The sequence below is a fragment of the Chanodichthys erythropterus genome, chromosome 8, assembly GCF_024489055.1.
Source record: "Chanodichthys erythropterus isolate Z2021 chromosome 8, ASM2448905v1, whole genome shotgun sequence".
Classification (NCBI taxonomy): Eukaryota; Metazoa; Chordata; class Actinopteri; order Cypriniformes; family Xenocyprididae; genus Chanodichthys; species Chanodichthys erythropterus.
The window spans coordinates 18260002-18278236 of record NC_090228.1 but is presented as its reverse complement, the minus strand read 5'-3'; the positions used below and the strand labels follow the sequence as shown (position 1 = coordinate 18278236).

At 37.1% G+C, this 18235-nt stretch overlaps 1 protein-coding gene across 5 annotated transcripts in view; it reads left to right on the top strand.

The window, feature by feature from the left end:
- ppp1r12a (protein phosphatase 1, regulatory subunit 12A) overlaps positions 1-18235 on the top strand; it is a 79338-nt gene that overhangs the window by 21001 nt on the left and 40102 nt on the right. For all 5 annotated transcript variants that reach the window (XM_067392200.1, XM_067392201.1, XM_067392202.1 and 2 more), the window contains exons 2-4: positions 8250-8380; positions 11516-11634; positions 17929-18088. In XM_067392200.1, the coding sequence (XP_067248301.1) occupies positions 8250-8380; positions 11516-11634; positions 17929-18088 (410 nt within the window). The remainder of the gene's footprint in view (positions 1-8249; positions 8381-11515; positions 11635-17928; positions 18089-18235) is intronic.

The window sequence follows — 18235 nt, the reverse complement described above, 5'->3', positions numbered from 1 at the left end:
TTTAAATTAACAGTTCCTTTTAAAGTATGGAAAAAGCCCAGTGTCCTTTTTCTGAACTGCAAGCGATGGGTGATTATTTGACCATGCACCTGGTTTGTCTTGTAATGGTTGATTATAGAGTTAATTGGAGTTGTGATGTGGTTATTATGAATGGTGTAGCCTTCTTTCTGTCTGTTTATAGCATATTGTTACCTTCTCATGACTTTATTTGGTTAATTTGTCATAATTAATCAGCGAGTAAACATTAAACCTTTCCATAAATGTCTTGATACAGGCTTATTTTATTTGATAAACAAATATTTGAAGTGGGCTCGATAATTTCGCTATTAGGAATTGCAAGGTAAGTTTGTGAGATTTACCCAAGATATCTTTTGTGACTGTTCATACAGTGTTTTACTATTTGGCAGTAGTTGCTTCACAACAGTAGAAGGTTTTCCTCCTGATTTTACCCTATTATGGAGAGACATCATCAGCTGCTCCAGATAGACTTTTACCCCATGTTCAGGGGTCCGTAATCATGTGTTCACAGTTTGACCATAAAGGGCCATGAGAATTGCGCCGGTTAAGCCGAACTGAAGAGCTCAAACACAACCGCCGCCGTTCCAAAAGAAGTCGGACCCCCTCTGGCCCTCAGCTGTAAGACTTTCTTTTCATCTTCCCCTCGGCAAAGTCTGTCTCCAGGGGCTGCTGGAACAACCCTGGTGTGTTTTAAATGAATTCCTGTCTTTTATTTATTTATGTTAGTTACAAAGGGCCAACGTGACCAACATGTCTTTTTTTCACTTCGAGCCCCATTTCCATGGAGACAAGCGGGGCTTCATCTTCACATGTATGTTTCAGATCTGCGGATTTGCCCGTCTCTCCCAGCGTAGTCGGAGCTCTCAATGTGTTGTTTTAGGATTAGGCTGGCGCATCTGTATTGTTTCAGCTGTAATCTGAGCCATATTTAACTCTTATTGTGCCTTTATTAAGTTAATCTATAGATAACATTCTGTAATCAGCGCTGTTGGTTTTGTCCAAATTGATTGGCGTGCTTGAGGAGATGCGGGGGTCACGACCCACATTCTCTTTCTCAGCCTCTGAGAGGGTTTTCTCGTGTGGCACTTTTGTTTGGGGTTTGTCATGTCCCTATCATCATCTCATGTCCATTGTCCATGGTTTAAAACTCGAGTGTTGTGATGCTTCTCTGTAATCTGCTCTAGTTGGCACCATAGTGCGTTACATCAGGATGTTGTGCATGCAGACATGTTGAGGATTAGCATTTAACTTCCTTTTGGATACTTCAACGAAAAAATGTTCCTTTTTTAAATGTTATTTGTTTGTTTGTTTTTATTTTTTTCTAGTGAATGATTTAAAAATAATTTATATAAATAATAACTTTAAAATAAATTTAAAATAGCATTTATATTATTAATGTATTAATTTTTATTTATTAATCTTCTGATCTTCTAGTCACCAAACAAAATTGCAAAAATAATTTATTTTTAAATTAAGTAATAATTAGTAAGTAATTTTTATTTTATTAATTCATATTAAATATTTTAATTTTATGTATTTATTAATCTTTGTTTGTAGTATCACAAAAAGGATTGAAAAAATAATGTATTACTATTAATTTTTCTGACATTTTCCAAAGCACTTTCATCATCCTCCATTGGTCCACCTTGAACTTACACCATTGGACAAGCTGATGTAACTGCTTCAGGCTTGTCATGATGCTCAAACAAACGGAGTGATGTTTTGATAGAGCCACAATGTTTAAACTTCTGGGAAATCATCCTGCTAATGGTTTACTTTCAGCTGTCTCTGCATATTACACACTTCGCTTTTAACTTACTGACATTGCATGTGGTCAGTCTTATAGAAGTTTGAGGTCTGTGTAAGATCAGGTTTCATTATGGAATGGTGCTACTCATCACTTCCTCCTTTTGGCCCCCAAGGTAATGTGGCACTACAACAGCCAATCATTTCCTTGCACTCGCAGGCTGGCGTTTGGTGGAATGGACTTTCAGTGGTATAATTGATTAAATAGGGGTTAAATTGTGTAGGCCTGATTTAAGAGAACTTTCTTGATTGGTTGAAAACTTAATGTTTAGGAATCCTTGTTGGAGAGTGCCTTATGGGAAATGAGTGCATAATGTCTCGTCTCTTAGTGGTGGGAAGTTCCCTGATGTCCTTGGTCAGATTTGCTAACTGCATTTTTGAAAAAACAGTATGGCTTTTGTAGAACTCAGACTAGATTATATTGTCTATGTATCCACATTATTGTCCATAATGGTGATGAAGAGGAGGTCTATGGTTGGGTGATGCATCAGATGCCTATGCTGTATTTTTTTTTTTTTCCTGGCCATATAATTGTTGAAAAATATGGCGGTTAAAGTTCATATTAAGATGGATTATTTTTAAAATCTTTCATTTTAAAGGGCAAGTTCATCCAAATATGAAAATTTGTTGTCATCAGTTACTCGTCCTTATGTTGTTCCAAACCTGAAAGACTTTTGTTTGTCTTCAAAACAAAAATTAAGATATTTTTTTAGATTTCTGTCCCTCCATTGAAAGTCCATTCCACCAAAACTTCAAAGAGTTCACAAAGACATCTTAAAAAAATAAATACACATAAATGGAGCAGTTTAATCCAAGTCTTCTGAAGGGACATGATCTGAGCTGAGCTTAAATCAACAGATTTAATTTAGGCTTTTATTTATTCACATATAAACACTGATAAACACGCACAAATAGAGCACATCAAATGTGGTCAATGGCAAGCCCTTTGAGCTTTAGCAAGAACCAATGAGGTTTGTTCTTGCACATCAAACAAGTACGGTTTACCTTTTGTTTACAATATTTGATGAGCTCTATGTAATTGTGTTGATCATAGTTTATATACGAATTAAAGTCTAAATTAAATAATGACTATATTTTTCATTTTTGGTTGAACTATTGTTATCCCCAGAAACAAATCCAGGTGGAGTTGAGAAGTTTGTCTGCTTCAAAGTGTGATTCAGTGATTTGTTTGGGTCTCCACTCAAATTCATGTTCACTCAACGTATTTTTATTTATTTGATATTGACTTTTGTTTTAAGCTATATACTCCAGCTCAGATTTTTTTTTTTTTTTTACAATAATTGTCCATAATAACCTTTGCTGAATAAAAATAATAGGATGAATATATCTGCTTTGATTATTTTTGTTGATTTGAGTCCAGAATCAAGCATCTGTAATCATTCATAAATGAAAATGTGAACAAAATGGCCTTCAGTTTCATTGTGGTCTCACATATATCTTAGCTTTGAAAATCTACAAAAAGGTAGGCATTTTGTACTCTGATCCTACCTCCTGCTCAGCAGTATATAAATTCTCTTTTGGCTGCTGGGACAGTTTTCACTTGACTGCGTATTGAATTCTGCATGCATGTCTGCAAGAATTCGAGATGTGGTACCGTCAAAACAGAATTACTCATATTGGTCATCATGGCATCGGCTGTAAGTGTAAAACCGAGACTAGGCTTGTGCACGTCTGAAACCCTCTATTTTTAGCAGTGCGTCACAGACCAGATCCTACACAGCATGGTGCTGACATTTTTGGTTACAAGGCAGATCAGCAGCTGTTTGGATGTATTTTTGGTGCTTTTGTGTATTGAAGTTCACCACTTGTTCCTTAAGAGCAGCTTAAGTGGTCTATTGTTGACATTTTAGACAGGAATCCTTTTGGGTTCAATTGAACGTCACTCATCAGCCGCAGAGTTCTGCTTGTGACCAAAGGTGTTTAGACAAGCATCATTATTACTATTGCATATAGTTGAGTTCAGACAAATTAGCGAAATTTTCAGGCACAGCCTATGCAGAAGTCCCTTTCAAACCAAGCAGCTTTCTGTTGGTCAACTAAGTCTGCTTGACGAAATCTTTTGCTCTAAATACAAAATGTCATGAATTCCTATTAAAATCGATGGATTTTGCCTGTGAAAATTCGTAAAAGGACCGTAAATGTGACTGTGTCAGTGTGCCTTTAGACATTTGAACAAGCCTGTAACTCACGTATTAAACTTAATCATATAAATCATGCTGCTCGCTTTTACTTTATAATCCAGAATTTTTTTTTTTTTTCTTTTTCTTTCCGTTTCTCAACTGGATGACAGTAAAATATGAATTTACATGAATTTATTTTCCCTGCCAACTTTGATATTGTTCTATGAGATTTGGTTGATTGGCTGCTTGTCAACTTAATGATTGTCAGTAAAGTGGTTGTCTGTAATTATAAATAATTATAGTTTTTATATATAGTAGTAATTTAGGCATGCATTGATATGAAAATTTTAGCTTATTCCAGTAATTCTTTATATTTCAAAGCCGATAACCGATATATTGGCCGATAAATCTTTATCTAAATTTTGATACCATTTTTTGAGAGCCTGATTCTCACCATTAAAAGCTATGTCCCAACTTCAACAGCCTTTCAACATATATCCAACATATACAATACAGTAGCCTGAGTCCTAACATTTTAAAATTAATTTTACAATTTAATTTTGGCTAAGTAATGCAAACAAGTCATTGGACAACATTACTTGTTTATAAAGAATCAAAATGCATGTACCATATTATAGACATTTATATATATATATATATATATATAAATAAATATAAATTAGGGCTGGTCGATATATCGCATGCAATTGTCACGCGCATTTCGTCAGTAAAGCCAGTTCCCTGATTTCCGCTAAATCGCCATTACCTGCTTTCAAATGGAGCGGCATTTGATAGACAGAGCCGTAGTTCACTGACCAGCTACGCAATATTGCGTTCATTATCGAAGGCGATTCATCTGCGATAATGAACGCGATATTGCGTAGCTTGTCAGTGATCTACGGTTTGGTGTGTGTGTGTATATAATATATAATATAATATAATATAATATAATATTTATTACAGTTATTAGTTATTACATGTCTGTGGTCTCTGTACATGCCTGTCTGTGACCATCAGTGATGTGGGATTTGGATGCAATCCTTGCTATTGTTACTAACATTAATAGCCAGATTAGCTCCCAAATGTCTCCTGAACGTATAGCAGAACCATCAAATAAAAAACAGACCTCATGTCTGTCTGGATCAGTTTGACGCCCACATACCAAATCTGTCTTCATTATACAATGATGACGTTCTTACAGCTACCCTGTGCATTTTCGGAAAGGAATTTACAGTGCTGTTTTTTTTCTTTTTCTTTTTTTTTTCGGCGCTACACACAAGTTCTCCAAGACTCCAACATGGTGCTCAGAAGCACTTTACAGAATTAGTTTAGAGTGCTTCTTTTCTTTGGAGAGTAATTTCCCTTGTCTTTTAGCTCTAAGTCCAGCTTTGCATTCCCTGATGTGGTCACGGACTCTCACACCTGTCAGGCCTGAACAATTACAGCCATTAAGGGATTGCCATTGTTGGGCTGTGGGAATTGCTGGGTTAGGCTTATAATAAACATGGCGTGTTTTGAGGCCAGAGGGAATGCTCGCTTGCCTTAAGGGGACTGGGTAGGACACATATTATCTCAAGGCAGGGAATGACATAAGACGTTGGGCCATATTTGGGTGCCCAAGACAGGTCCTCAGAGTAAACACATTTTGTATCAAGTTGATTAACTAGAATGACAAAATTACAATGACGCATCTTTCTTTTGTTTCGTTTTCACAGCGGCTCTTATGAGCTGGTTGTTTTTAATGACTCACTTAATTAGTCTTGAATGGTTTGAGTCGCTCTTAATTGGTCAAACCTGTTCAGTGAACCATGTTATTACTTTTGTCTAAATCAACAGAAAAACTTTGTTGATAACTATAACTATATACTCTGTCGAAGGCTTGTGGGATCTATTTGTGATTACTTGTTGATTTTAAGGGTTGTTGTCAGTTCGTTTTGATCTTCCTATTGAGTTAATTCTGCCTAGGACTCCAGGATGTAGCCCGATCAAATAAAAAAAGTGTAAAACATTTAATTGAACATTTGCTTAGGGTATAGGTTAAGTTAGAAGGCTAATCGGGTAGCGGTATGTTAGCTAGCTAAACGTATGCTAAAACGTTATGTTTGCATACGTTTAGCTAGCTAAAATGTTTGTAAATTATAGCTTTGCTTATATGTATACTAATTACTGATCATAATTCCAATTCAGATGACACCATCAGTTTTTTTTATTTATATCATTTTATATTTTATTTTGTTGGATTTCAAATTAGGCACAGAATTGAGTACCAATTAATAGTTAATTAAGCCAGTGAAATGGCTTTGAGGACCTTCGTGGACTTAACAGGCAGACTGAACTCAACTAAAAGTATTTTCATTTTTAATTCATTTTTTATAAATTAATTTTTGTTAAATTTCTCACATGTTCCATTACAGTTGGCTAATTTAAAGTCAGCATGAAACAGTAATTGTATTTGGTTTTTCTCCCCTATTGTTACGTATATATGAAAAAAAACTAAGTCCCTTTCAAGGAAAGTCTGTTCACTCGGCGGCCATATTCGCAACACCTCCGGGCAGCTATTTCGGGCATCCAAGACCAAGTCCTATCTTTCTGAATGGGGGAATCCTGAAATCTCAACTCGCACTCACAATTAAATAAAATATTTCAAGCAAATCAGCAACAAAATCTGACATGAACTGTCCCATTAATGTTTCTTATGCTCAAATAGCGTTAAAGTGTATTTTTCAGGCTAGACAAGCCAATGCGCAAGTGTGAGTCTCAGGTTTCTGTGGGCAGCTGCAGTGACTCAATGACATTATCAATCAGCGATCGGCTCTATTACTTAGAAGGTGGGACATATTCCGCCATATTGACTTTGTCCATTGGAAATTGATTGGATCATTGGATTTATAATTTTGGTAATCTCGTATGTGAGTGACAGGTTTAAGGGAATATTGTTCTGCCCTCATGCCAGTGCCTGTGTCATCAGGAAGATATGTTGTTGCAAGGGCAAGTTAATGTTTATAATTTTAAGATTATGTGGGCATATGAATTAAAAAAAAAAAACAATGGTATGCATAAATAAATTTTGATAATAAACTGAAATATTCCATAAAAAATAAAGACCAATAAAAAGCTGCTTTAAACCTGTAAAAGGTGTTCAGAAAGCATGTTGGACAGTCCTGGTTTCCTCTACCACTAAAGGCCCTGATAAGAACGTAGAGGCCCACACGTTTCTACTGCAGTACTGTAAACAGCCCAAATTTGGGCAAGGATTTCAACCAGATAGTCATGTGCCCTGAACGTGAGACTGGTTTTTGTGTTTCCCGCTTTGTCTATGGTAGTGACAAGGCAACCAGCTGTAAGACCAGGAGATTTTACGGGCAACCGTTCTAGAGAGGAGCACATGGACAACGGAGTTTGACTGCTACTCAAGGTTGACTTTAGTCTGACAATGGGCACTTAAGCCCCATCATAATATAAGGAAACTAGGTAGTTAATGTGATTGTCGTGACCTAAAACCGTGTTTGCCAAGTGTAGGGAGGAAGAAAGTAATGTATTGAATTGAAGTTAGTATTTTTCTTTCACTATTAGTTTATTTTTGTTTTTTCACTATGTTCAAGTGTTTCATGCTTTCAAGCGCCCTTCACAAAAAAATGGTTGCACATAATATTACAAGAATGCAATTTATTTCTGCGATTTGCAAAGCTGAATTTTCAGCATCATTACTCTAGTCTTCAGTGTCACATGATCCTTCAGAAATCATTGTAATATGCTGATTTGCTGCTCAAGAAGTAATTGTTGACAATGGTTGTTCTACTTAATATTTGTAAACCATGATACATGACTTACTGTGCCTTTTCTGAATAATACTATTAATCTAATCTAAGTAAAAATCTTACTGACCTCAAACGTTTGAAAAGTAGTGTCTATAAATTGTCATCGGCAGTGACAACGCTATTCTCTATCGAGCTCTTTTGTCTCATCGAGTGGTGACATGCTTTAATTACAGACCTCCATATTTCCCTCAGGGGATTTTGGTTACCTGATGACATAATGTGTCTTTGTTTGGAGGAATAGGTTCCCACTGAAGATTAATGTTTGAGCCTGAAGCTCACTTTTGGGTTTATGAAAATGTTTTGCTAAGGCTCTTAATCCGAACCTTGGGTAACTGAAATGCTATACTGCTTGAATACTGTTTTGAGAAAGTCAATGATGTGAATAGGTTCTATTCTGCTAAACGTCTAGATGGTACTCTTGCTTAGATGTTAACTCCTGCCGTCTTTTCTTTTTTTTTCTCTTCAGGCCTGCATAGATGATAATGTAGACATGGTGACCTTCCTGGTGGAGCATGGGGCCTGCATCAACCAGCCTGACAATGAGGGCTGGATCCCCCTTCACGCCGCCGCTTCCTGTGGATACCTCGACATCGCTGAGTAAGTACTGCTTCCGCTCCACAGAAATGTAAAGTTGTTTCTTCATCTTCAGACGGTTTTGTGTCCTAGGGATTGATTCTTATTATTAAAATGAACTAAATTTCAACTTTTTTCAACATTTATCATTTGTGTTTTGCTACTTTTCCAATGCTCTTGATGTCTATTTTTTGTTTTACCTTTGTCCCATACTTTAAATGATAAAATATGAATTATAACTGTAATTATCTGTATATTGTCTGATATCTGTAAAATTAACACAAAGTGTGAAAATATCAAATCTGATATACAGTAGTCAACATTTGAAATTGTCTTAATACAACTTAGGACAACTTTGAAAGGTTTTCATTCACTTCAAATGAAAGTAATATATACTACTATATATTATTATACATAACTTGCATGCTATGAAATTAACCTCAGTGAAACAAAGGAGTCAGCTTAAATAACGCAGAAATATCCTGTGATGCATATACACTACTGTTTAGAATCAGTTCTAATCATCTTTTTTAAATAAATGTAAAATGAATTGATCAAAACGGACAGATTTATGTTACAAATGATTTCATTTTCAAATGAATGCTTTTTTTAACTTTCTATTCATGAGAAAAGAATCCTGAAAAGAAATTAATCATTGTTTTCACAAAAATATTACACAAGCACAACTGTTTTCAACATTGATAATAATAATAATAATAATAATAGTTTCTTGAGCAGCAAATCAGCATATTAGAATGATTCTGAAGGATCATGTGACACTGAAGACTGGAGTAATGCTGAAAATTCAGCTTTGCCATCACAGGAATAAATTATATATTTTAAAATATATTCAAAAGAAAACATTTATTTAAAATGTTTCACAATATTACTGTTTTACTGGATTCTTGATCAAATAAATGCAGCCTTGGTGCACCTAAGAGAACCTCTATTATTTTTAATAACCTCAAACTTTTGAATGGTAGTGTATATAGACTACTGGATATAGTTAGTAGACAAATCAAATAAACAAGCAAAAGTGTGCATTTTAATTTCAACTGTGCAAAATTGCATTTTAAGAGTCACCCATAGTGGAAGAAACACCCACAACTTGAAAGGTGTCCAGCCAAAGCATGTGGTGAAATATTTAAATGCTTAGTTGTACGTCTAGATTCTTTCTTCCCTCACAGTTCATACGTTGATAGGGTTTTTTGCCAGCTATGTGTAACCTGGTTAAGAGGTCAGCCAATGTTCAAAGCCCCAAGTGACCTCTGTTCTCACGCCACACCATAGTGATGGATTAGCACCTAGCCTGTGCTGAAATCATAGCTGCTATGCGTATGATTTGACTCTGACACTCGACTTAAAGGGAACCAAGTTCCATTAATTAATGAGTCATTCTTCCTGTACTAAGAATTGATAAACATATTCTCTTCTATGAACTGATGATGTATTCGGCTGTTTAAAGCTCTGTTTCATAACCTAGTGATCTGTATTGCCTGCCAGCTACCTACATACACAGCAGTGTCCTGACAGTCATGGAACCTTATAGGTGACCGATTGGAAATGCTCTTCATAGGCAGCACCTCTGTAGGCCACTCAAATAATGCTAATAATTTTTTAATAATTTTCAGAATTTAATGAATGTTCCTTTTTCTCATCTACCATATTGAATTTGTTTTTGTTTGTTTTTTTAGCTTTTCGCCATGTGTTCTGGGATTCACATTAAATTTGTGAACATTTCTTGATTGGAGTTCAGACTTTGTTGCTGTGTTGTCAGTGTTACTCTTCTATATGAAGTGGGCGTTTTTAATAAAATTTCATGCTTGAGCTATATTGGAGGCCTGAGTTCTGTATAGGGAACACGGCACTCTAGAGAAAATATCAGCTGACTTTTAAATAGGGCAAACAGTAAAACGGAACAAGCTTGCTTTTGTCCTGAATATTGGGAGTACTCTGACCTGTTTTGTGTATGTTGATAGAACTAATATTTCCAGAACCCGAAACAGCAGTTGCCAGTGGTTCGTATACAGATTGGTAATATAGTTATTAAAACCTTATTCAAATATACAATTTATTTACAAATATACAGATTTTCTACATGTAAACATTTCTCAATTTCTTCTCAAACCATCCTAAATTTTTAAAATAGCTAATTTTTACACCTAATGTCCTCATGGCTTAAGGTGTGGTCATATTAACAAAATATCACGGCAAAAAAAATCCATTGTCTATTATCATTAGTGTAGCAATGCATGCAGCACAGCTCACAAAAAGGTCACTTTCAAACCAAGCAGCTTTTGTTGGTCAACTCAACAAAACTGCATGACCAATTTGTGAACAAATCTGTGTTGGTAATTTCCAGATCGCTTGGATTCCTATTGAAATGACTGGATTTTACACACGGAAATTCACTGAACAACTAGTCAGTTAAGAAATTTGTAGTTTCACACATGCCTAGTATAAATAAGCATGTTTTTCTGACCGCCCTACAAGATGTTTGATTCTGATGTCTGGTTTGTTTTTGACAGCAAATTAATCTCAGCTAAGCAAGAACAATGAAGGCACATCACATTGTTGACCAGTTTCAAACAAGTTTTTAAATCCCCTTTTTGAAAAGTCATCCAGATTTTCTACTTTCAACCAAGCAGAGTTTTGCAAGAGTGTTTGATTCATATTAAGAAACTACTAGTTAAGCTGCTTTGAATATGTAATAAGATCCAGACTATAGTAAGGGCTGGTCTTTGCGGTCTTGTTCCCTGGTGCTGTGGTTCTTGAATCTGACATATGAGCAGTGAGGTTAGTGAGGGCGATGAGTTGATCATGCCAAGGTCAATGCTGAAATGGTCTTTCAGACAAGAGGCTGCCACTCCTTCATAACTCTAAAAGCTTATTTACTCGGTGACATGAATATAAGATGTTAACCAGTAACAGAAGTAAAGGATCACTTCGCTGAATTTTGATTTAAGATTGCAAATCACCACTTGAACTCTTGAGGTTTCTATGAAGGGAACCCCATAAGATGAGGCCCCATTCCATTTCTTCTTTGTTATTTCTGCTTTTCTTTCTTTGAGAAATTCCAAATAAGCAGTTGTCAGTTCAATTTGGATCTCTAAATGATTCTACTAATCGCACCTGTTGCCTTTTGTCATGTCTTCGCAGGTATCTTATTAGTCAAGGTGCATACGTCGGTGTTGTAAACAGCGAGGGAGAAACGCCATTGGATATTGCAGAGGAGGAGGCCATGGAGGAGCTTTTGCAAAACGAGATCAACCGGCAAGGTACTGCTACCCCCCCCCTTGACACACATTTCTCAGGCACTCCAAACTTCATCTTTCCTGACAATGATTTGGCAAGGGTGTACAAGTGTGATGTCCGCGTCATGCTGTGGTTGAGATCACTGCTTTCTGAAGATTTTGAGTCAGAATTCTTCAAATTAATTGCCTCGCACAAATTGCCAGGGGTGATATTGTGCATCATGCTAAACTTTCCCAGCTGCCGTGTGCTCAAGTTGAGGCTGCAAGTCTTGGCAGGACTCCAGAAGGTGCATTGACTCCGAATTAATATTAGAGCTGTGCTCAACCAGTAACGCAACACACAGCGCCCTTTCTCCTGTGTCCACTCTTAACCTGCCTGTGGACTTGCCTGGGTACTTGATGTCCAGGGTATATCATGCATGTGCAAAGTCATAAAGGATTTAGGGAGGTCGGTGCGGCCGGCTGTAGTGAGGTCCCTTACGTAATGGAGAAACATGATCTGTTTAACCCAGAGCCCATTGTAATGATCCCAAACTAGATGGAATGGTTTTTCTATTTTTGGCCTTTGCCATTCTTGATGATGAAACGGAGCTCCGCTGCTACTGAGAGGCCCTGTTCAGACATGCGTTAACAGCCTGAGGTGGTGTACGGCTCCTTGCTCACCAGGATGTATCAGCGGCAGATAATAAAGACTGGTTCAGGAGAGGAGGCAAGAGTGGCTGGTGATGGAGGCGTAGCATTTCCATTCTCTTTTATGAAAATCTGAACAGGATTCAGCTCTAAGACAAATATTATTGCTGGTAGATGAACACTGTCAGTGTGTTCTTTATCCTGTTAGCATAAAGAACAAAAAAGCCTCAATAACAAGATACAATGTATACAATGGCCTCCAGGCGATTGAAAGTCAAAATTACAGTTTCAGCACAGCTTCAAAGGGTTTTAAACAATACCAGACGAGAAATAATGGTCTTATCTAGCGAAACGATCGGTCATTTTCGGAAAAAATACAACTGTATATGCTTTATAAACACAAATGATCGTCTTGCATGTGCTTCCGCCACATGCAAGACGATGTGTCTTGCATGTGGCGTATTCTTTCGTATTCTTCAAAATACTAAACTTTTTCGTATTCTTTAAAAAGTCCTACGCGTTCCCTATTCTACTTATGGAAAAAACGGAACTGGTGCTGCATTCGTTCCGTAAGTAGAATAGGGAAGGTGTAGGACATAGAGCGTAAGCTTTTTGAAGAATATGAAAGTGTGGTTTTGGCGGAAGCACGTGCATGGCGATCATTTGTTTACATAAAGCATATACATTTACACTTTTTCTGAAAATGACCGATTGTTTCGCTAGATGAGACCCTTATTCCTCGTCTGGTATCGTTTAAAGCCCTTTGAAGCTGCACTGAAACTGTAATTTTGACCTTCAACCATTTGGAAGGCATTGAAGTCCACTAAAAGAATAATCCTGGAATGTTTTCATCAAAAACCTTAATTTTTTTTCGACTGAAGAAAGAAAGACATGAACATCTTGGATGACATGGGGGTGAGTAAATTATCAGGAAAAGTTTATTTGAAAGTGAACTAATCCTTTAATGTGTTTCAGAACCTAGCTATAGCCTTCATTCAGCTTTAACTAGGTATTGTCATTCACCATTGAAAAATTCATATTGGCTGATCAAGACATACAAATGTTTTGTGAAGAATCATATGCCTTCCTCAGGTTCAGCTTTCATGGTTTTAGCCAGCAGTAAGCCCAGTAGCTGCTGAAACTTGAGCACCATCTTGGTATGCAGCAAGAAGACAATTCTCAGAGCAAAATCCGAGCTTGTGCTTGTCCTTTATCACTCCTAACAGCTCAACATGTGGCGTGAATTTGTTGATAATTGCTCTGCCCTCCTATTTGTTAGCATTCACACTCTTTAAGAGCATGTTATATAACATTCACAATTCAGCCCACGCTCATGGGCATTCAGCCCTGCCAATGGCAGCTGTCAGCTTGTATTTGAGTGTTGGAGACACTTCAGCTTTGGAGAAGAGGTGTCAGCATGCATGATAGACTCCTGCAAACCCCTAGCGCACAGTTCTGTATGCGCAAGTCTTAGGACTTCATAAATCAGGACTGGTGAACCCTGATGTTTGAACAGTTTAAATGGATCATCCTTTTCCTTCTGATCAAGGATGCTTGTCGTTCTGTAGTCAGACTGGAACAGGAGCCCACGCTTTACTCCATGTATTGTAATATATGACACGGCTCTATTCTCAGCTCAGAGATGCATTATGTAACGCTGAGTATTGTATAATGCCTTCAACCTGTTTTAATGTGATTATCTTTTTTCTCACTCCCTGTCTCCTTTTGAACAAGACCCTAGTCATGAGGTTAAACTTAAGCAGAGACCACCACCCGCTCAGTAGGGTCATCCCTCATACTTAATACCCCTTGCTCATTTCCACAGGAATCATGTGACCGAGGTGCCTCTCCCAGCCAAAGCAACAGCCTTTTTTCAGCTCCTGTTGCCTGGCAAATCAGATGTCAGAGGCTCTAAGTCCATCATGGATGACATAATCTGTCTGATGGATGGTGACAAAAACTGACTTTTAGGATGAAGAGGATTAATGGTACCTTACATAAAATAGCCTCAAAGTCTGGTATTATCACAGCAAAGTTCTTTTTTGTCCTTCGCTTAGGGGTAAAAAGAAGTTTGAAACACCTAAGCATTGGTATATTGTTAGTCTAGATCCTGATGTTGCCCACGTTACTGGGAGCAGAGTTTAGATGAATGTATAAATGCTCTATGCGCTTGCCTCTCAATAACAAAATGAACACAACAATGAGAATACAGCCGTCTCAGTGTCAGTTTAATTTAGAATTACAACTTTAATTTCTGCTGTAAAGCAGCTCTCTAGTGTGTTCATGTTTTACTCATGGACGTCTCACCTCAAAGGACTTAACAGATGGCTGGAGCCGTAGAGCATATCTACCTATTATGTAATTGCCACAGGCCAACGGTAGTTCATTTAGGCAAGCTGTTTTCAACTCCTCAAACAAACTTCTTTTTGGCTTGATTTTGTTTGAAATGATGTCACAACAGTTCATCCTTCGATTTCACTTGAACTATATCAGGGCCTAAAATGAAAGTTTTATCTGCTAGCCAATGGCCTTGGCTTGTTTAGCGCTCTTGTGGAGGTCCGTTTGTCTCTTGCTTTTTATAGTGGCTGCATATTCTCCTGGCACTCACAGCACTTTTGTTCTACCTGTTTTTACTTGTTACGTGCAGCCTTGGTCTTTCAGATGAGAAAAAAAGAGCTATTATGCTCATCAGCTGTCTGTTACACAATGCACTCGAACCTATTAAGAAGGAAAAACAAAGCAAAGCTGTTTTTCCCCATCTGTTGGCTGTGTTGATTCAGCAGAGCCACTGGTGACATCGCTACTTGTTCACCATTTTGAGCAATCTGCATCTCGATTGCCCAACGAAAGCATATCTTCAGCCTTTTGTCCTGGGTTGCTGAGGAGTGCTGGTGCTCCGGTTTGCACAGGCAAATAAAGAACTAATTGATACCCATAAGCAGAGATAAGTCACACGAATGGCAGCGCACATATAGTTTGGTTGTGGCATTGCAACCAAATGTCTGCTGAGACTCTGTGTTCATGCCCTCAGAAATCACCAACTCTTACTGAATGTAAATGGCTTTTGTGAACATCTTTTAAGGCTGCGGTCACTGCTTTAAAACAGCTGGTCAGCTGTGACACATTGCTGTATACATCTGGTAGTGACCTATTTTGTCCAGTCCATATTAGTTATTTACATTGTTATAACACTTAATAACACTTAGTTAATTTTAAAATCACAAATTTAATAACAGTGGTAAAAGTAATTCTTAACAGATCTTAATATTAATATCCATCTTTTATAATACATCATAATGTTTTAATGCCTAGTAGGGCCACACGATTTATCGCACAATAATAAAAAAAGATTGAAATCGAGCTTAAATGCTATTCTTACTGCGATTTTATGAAATCACAAAGATTTATTAATTTTTTTTTATGCGTAGCTTGTCAGCGAAGTATGTCTCCAAATGCTAATCCATCTGAAAGCACTGCGAGTTTGAGTCTCTTATAATGTGCATTTGATAAAGCAACACGCGTCAAACATCTTTCCAGACATGAAAAGCATTTAATAATATCTTGTCCAACAAATAACATTTAATAACGTTTATACTCCAAACTTACTTTATAACGACAGTTGAGCATCCTTCTGTGGGATGATGTGGCTTCTTACACAGAATATGGCAGTTGTTTTATTAGTCATGTTTAATCAATCAAAGTGTTTCAATCTTCTGTTTATTCAGCTACAGTGATTAGTATGAAATGCCCAAAGGGATTTCCTGAAATGACGCATTATCTACTTCTACGGCAGTGCATATTTGGAGTTTCTGCGCAAGAGCACCCTCTGGCTTTCAGATGGAGAATCATTTACTACTGATCACAGAGCCGTTCAGCTCTAACAAGCTGCGCGTAAAATAATCGCAGCCTTTGTCAAATCGCATGCGATAAAATGTGCGATTTATCGTGTAGCCCTAATGCCTAATGTTACAACATTATAACAGTTGTTAATTTAAAACTGTTACAACACTTTTAAATTGATAAATTTTACTTCTAGTCTGCATTATTTTTATTTTGGTTATCTGCTATAGCATGAATATAATTACAGGGCTCGACATTAAGCCTTGTTATGTCCCTCTGACAGGTAAATCAGTCATTGACTTGTCTGAGTAAAAAAGTTACTTGTCTGGAAAGAAAAAAGGACTTGAATAATATATTTTTGGTTTTTGTCATTTTTTTTTTTTTTTTTACCTTTTATAAAATGCAATTTTTCTCAACCTTAAATGTATGTCATCTTTCATGTCAAATTCTTAAATCTTATCAAATTCAATAATAGGTACTATATTTTTAGTTATTGACATTTTAATTAGGCTACTTGCCCGGTCAGGCAAGTAAAATTCTTTCACATGCTCCTTATCCACTCATGTTAATGCGTAAATGTCAAGCACTGAATTAACAGCTTATGTTTATCAACCAGGATTTTATATTAGTGCTTTCATGTTAATATCACTTGTAAATTAATTTTAAGCATTTGATTTTGAAGAAACTGTACTTGTATTTGGAGACCCGCTGTACCCCTATTACAAACCTCTTACCTTGGCAGCAAACACAAATCTCAAGAGATTGAGAATTACTGTCTAGACATCACCTATTTACACCAGAAAAGCCTATGATATTCAAGCTTCACTTGATGAAGGCATGTTCTTAATTCTTGTGATTTCTTCCCACGATCGGAAATTTGCACAGGAATTCCTACAGATTTCTGTCCCGTGGATCTGTCTTTTTCATGCCGCTGGCTTACTTCCAGCTTTCTTGTCAGATTTGGGCCCCATCTCTTCAGCTAAACTGATCAAAATCTGTCCACTTCCCCCAGCAGCCGCACCTGCCGGACATTTAGTTGGTCCTGTATCCATATAAGGGACATGGCATGCTCCTCATTTGTAATCTGAGACGCCTCCTTTTACGTTCATTATTCTGACAAAAATGGAAGGTCAAGTAGCTGTCAGTTATCTTTCTATATATAAAGCTTTGACCTTGTTTTGGTACTCAGTGGAGATGTTGCTAAGCATTTTGAGGCATGATTAATGGTCGCTAACTTCAAAGTTATATACTTTAAAGTTTCTATTGTTGTTTTCCAGTTTTAGCATAATGCTGTTCAGGTCTCTACATGCCTGAGTAAATGTGAGGGTATATAGACTAGAGGTACAGTGACATTTTTGGCAGTCCTCCAGTATGAAGTAGTTTACATGTTTTGTTTTAGAAGCAATTAAAAGAATTAAAGTAGTTCACATTCTTGGGTTTAGTTTGTTAAAATCATTAAAATAAAAGTATTTTGTACTGTCAATCAGATAGCAGTCAAAGAAGCTATTGTATTTTATTTTTTAGGAATTTTTTTACTTGGTAGTGTATTAATAGACATTTTTTTTTTTTACTTCACCAACATAACCTTTGTCACTGTTATAGACACGCCAGTCATTCCTGAAATGGTTTACCTTGCTGCACTGTAGTCAACATAGTGACCCCTGTGGTTGTTAACTGCAGTTAAACATGAGCCATTCAGCATGACTAACACATCATAAAATAATTAACTGTGTCGAAGTTTCCTATATTTTGCCTTTTGAATGATTGGCCTTGGATATCCTGCAGTTTGGCCAGGTCAAGTATATGTACTAATCCTAAGGATCTGTCCCTGCCTCCATCTTGCTTCAGGCGTCGATATCGAGGCGGCCAGGAAAGAGGAGGAGCGGATCATGCTAAGGGATGCGCGACAGTGGCTTAACAGCGGCCAGATCAACGACGTCCGGCACACCAAGTCTGGGGGGACCGCACTACATGTCGCTGCAGCCAAGGGATACACTGAGGTTTTAAAGTAAGTAGAAAGATTTTGCCATTTTGCCATCCTCAAAAGATTCAGAGGACACCTGTGATAATATTTGTCTTTATTCTTTTGCCAGTAAGTGAGATTTAGTAGCTAGTGAAGGTAGAAACAAATGAAACTTTGGTACTGCAGGTGTGG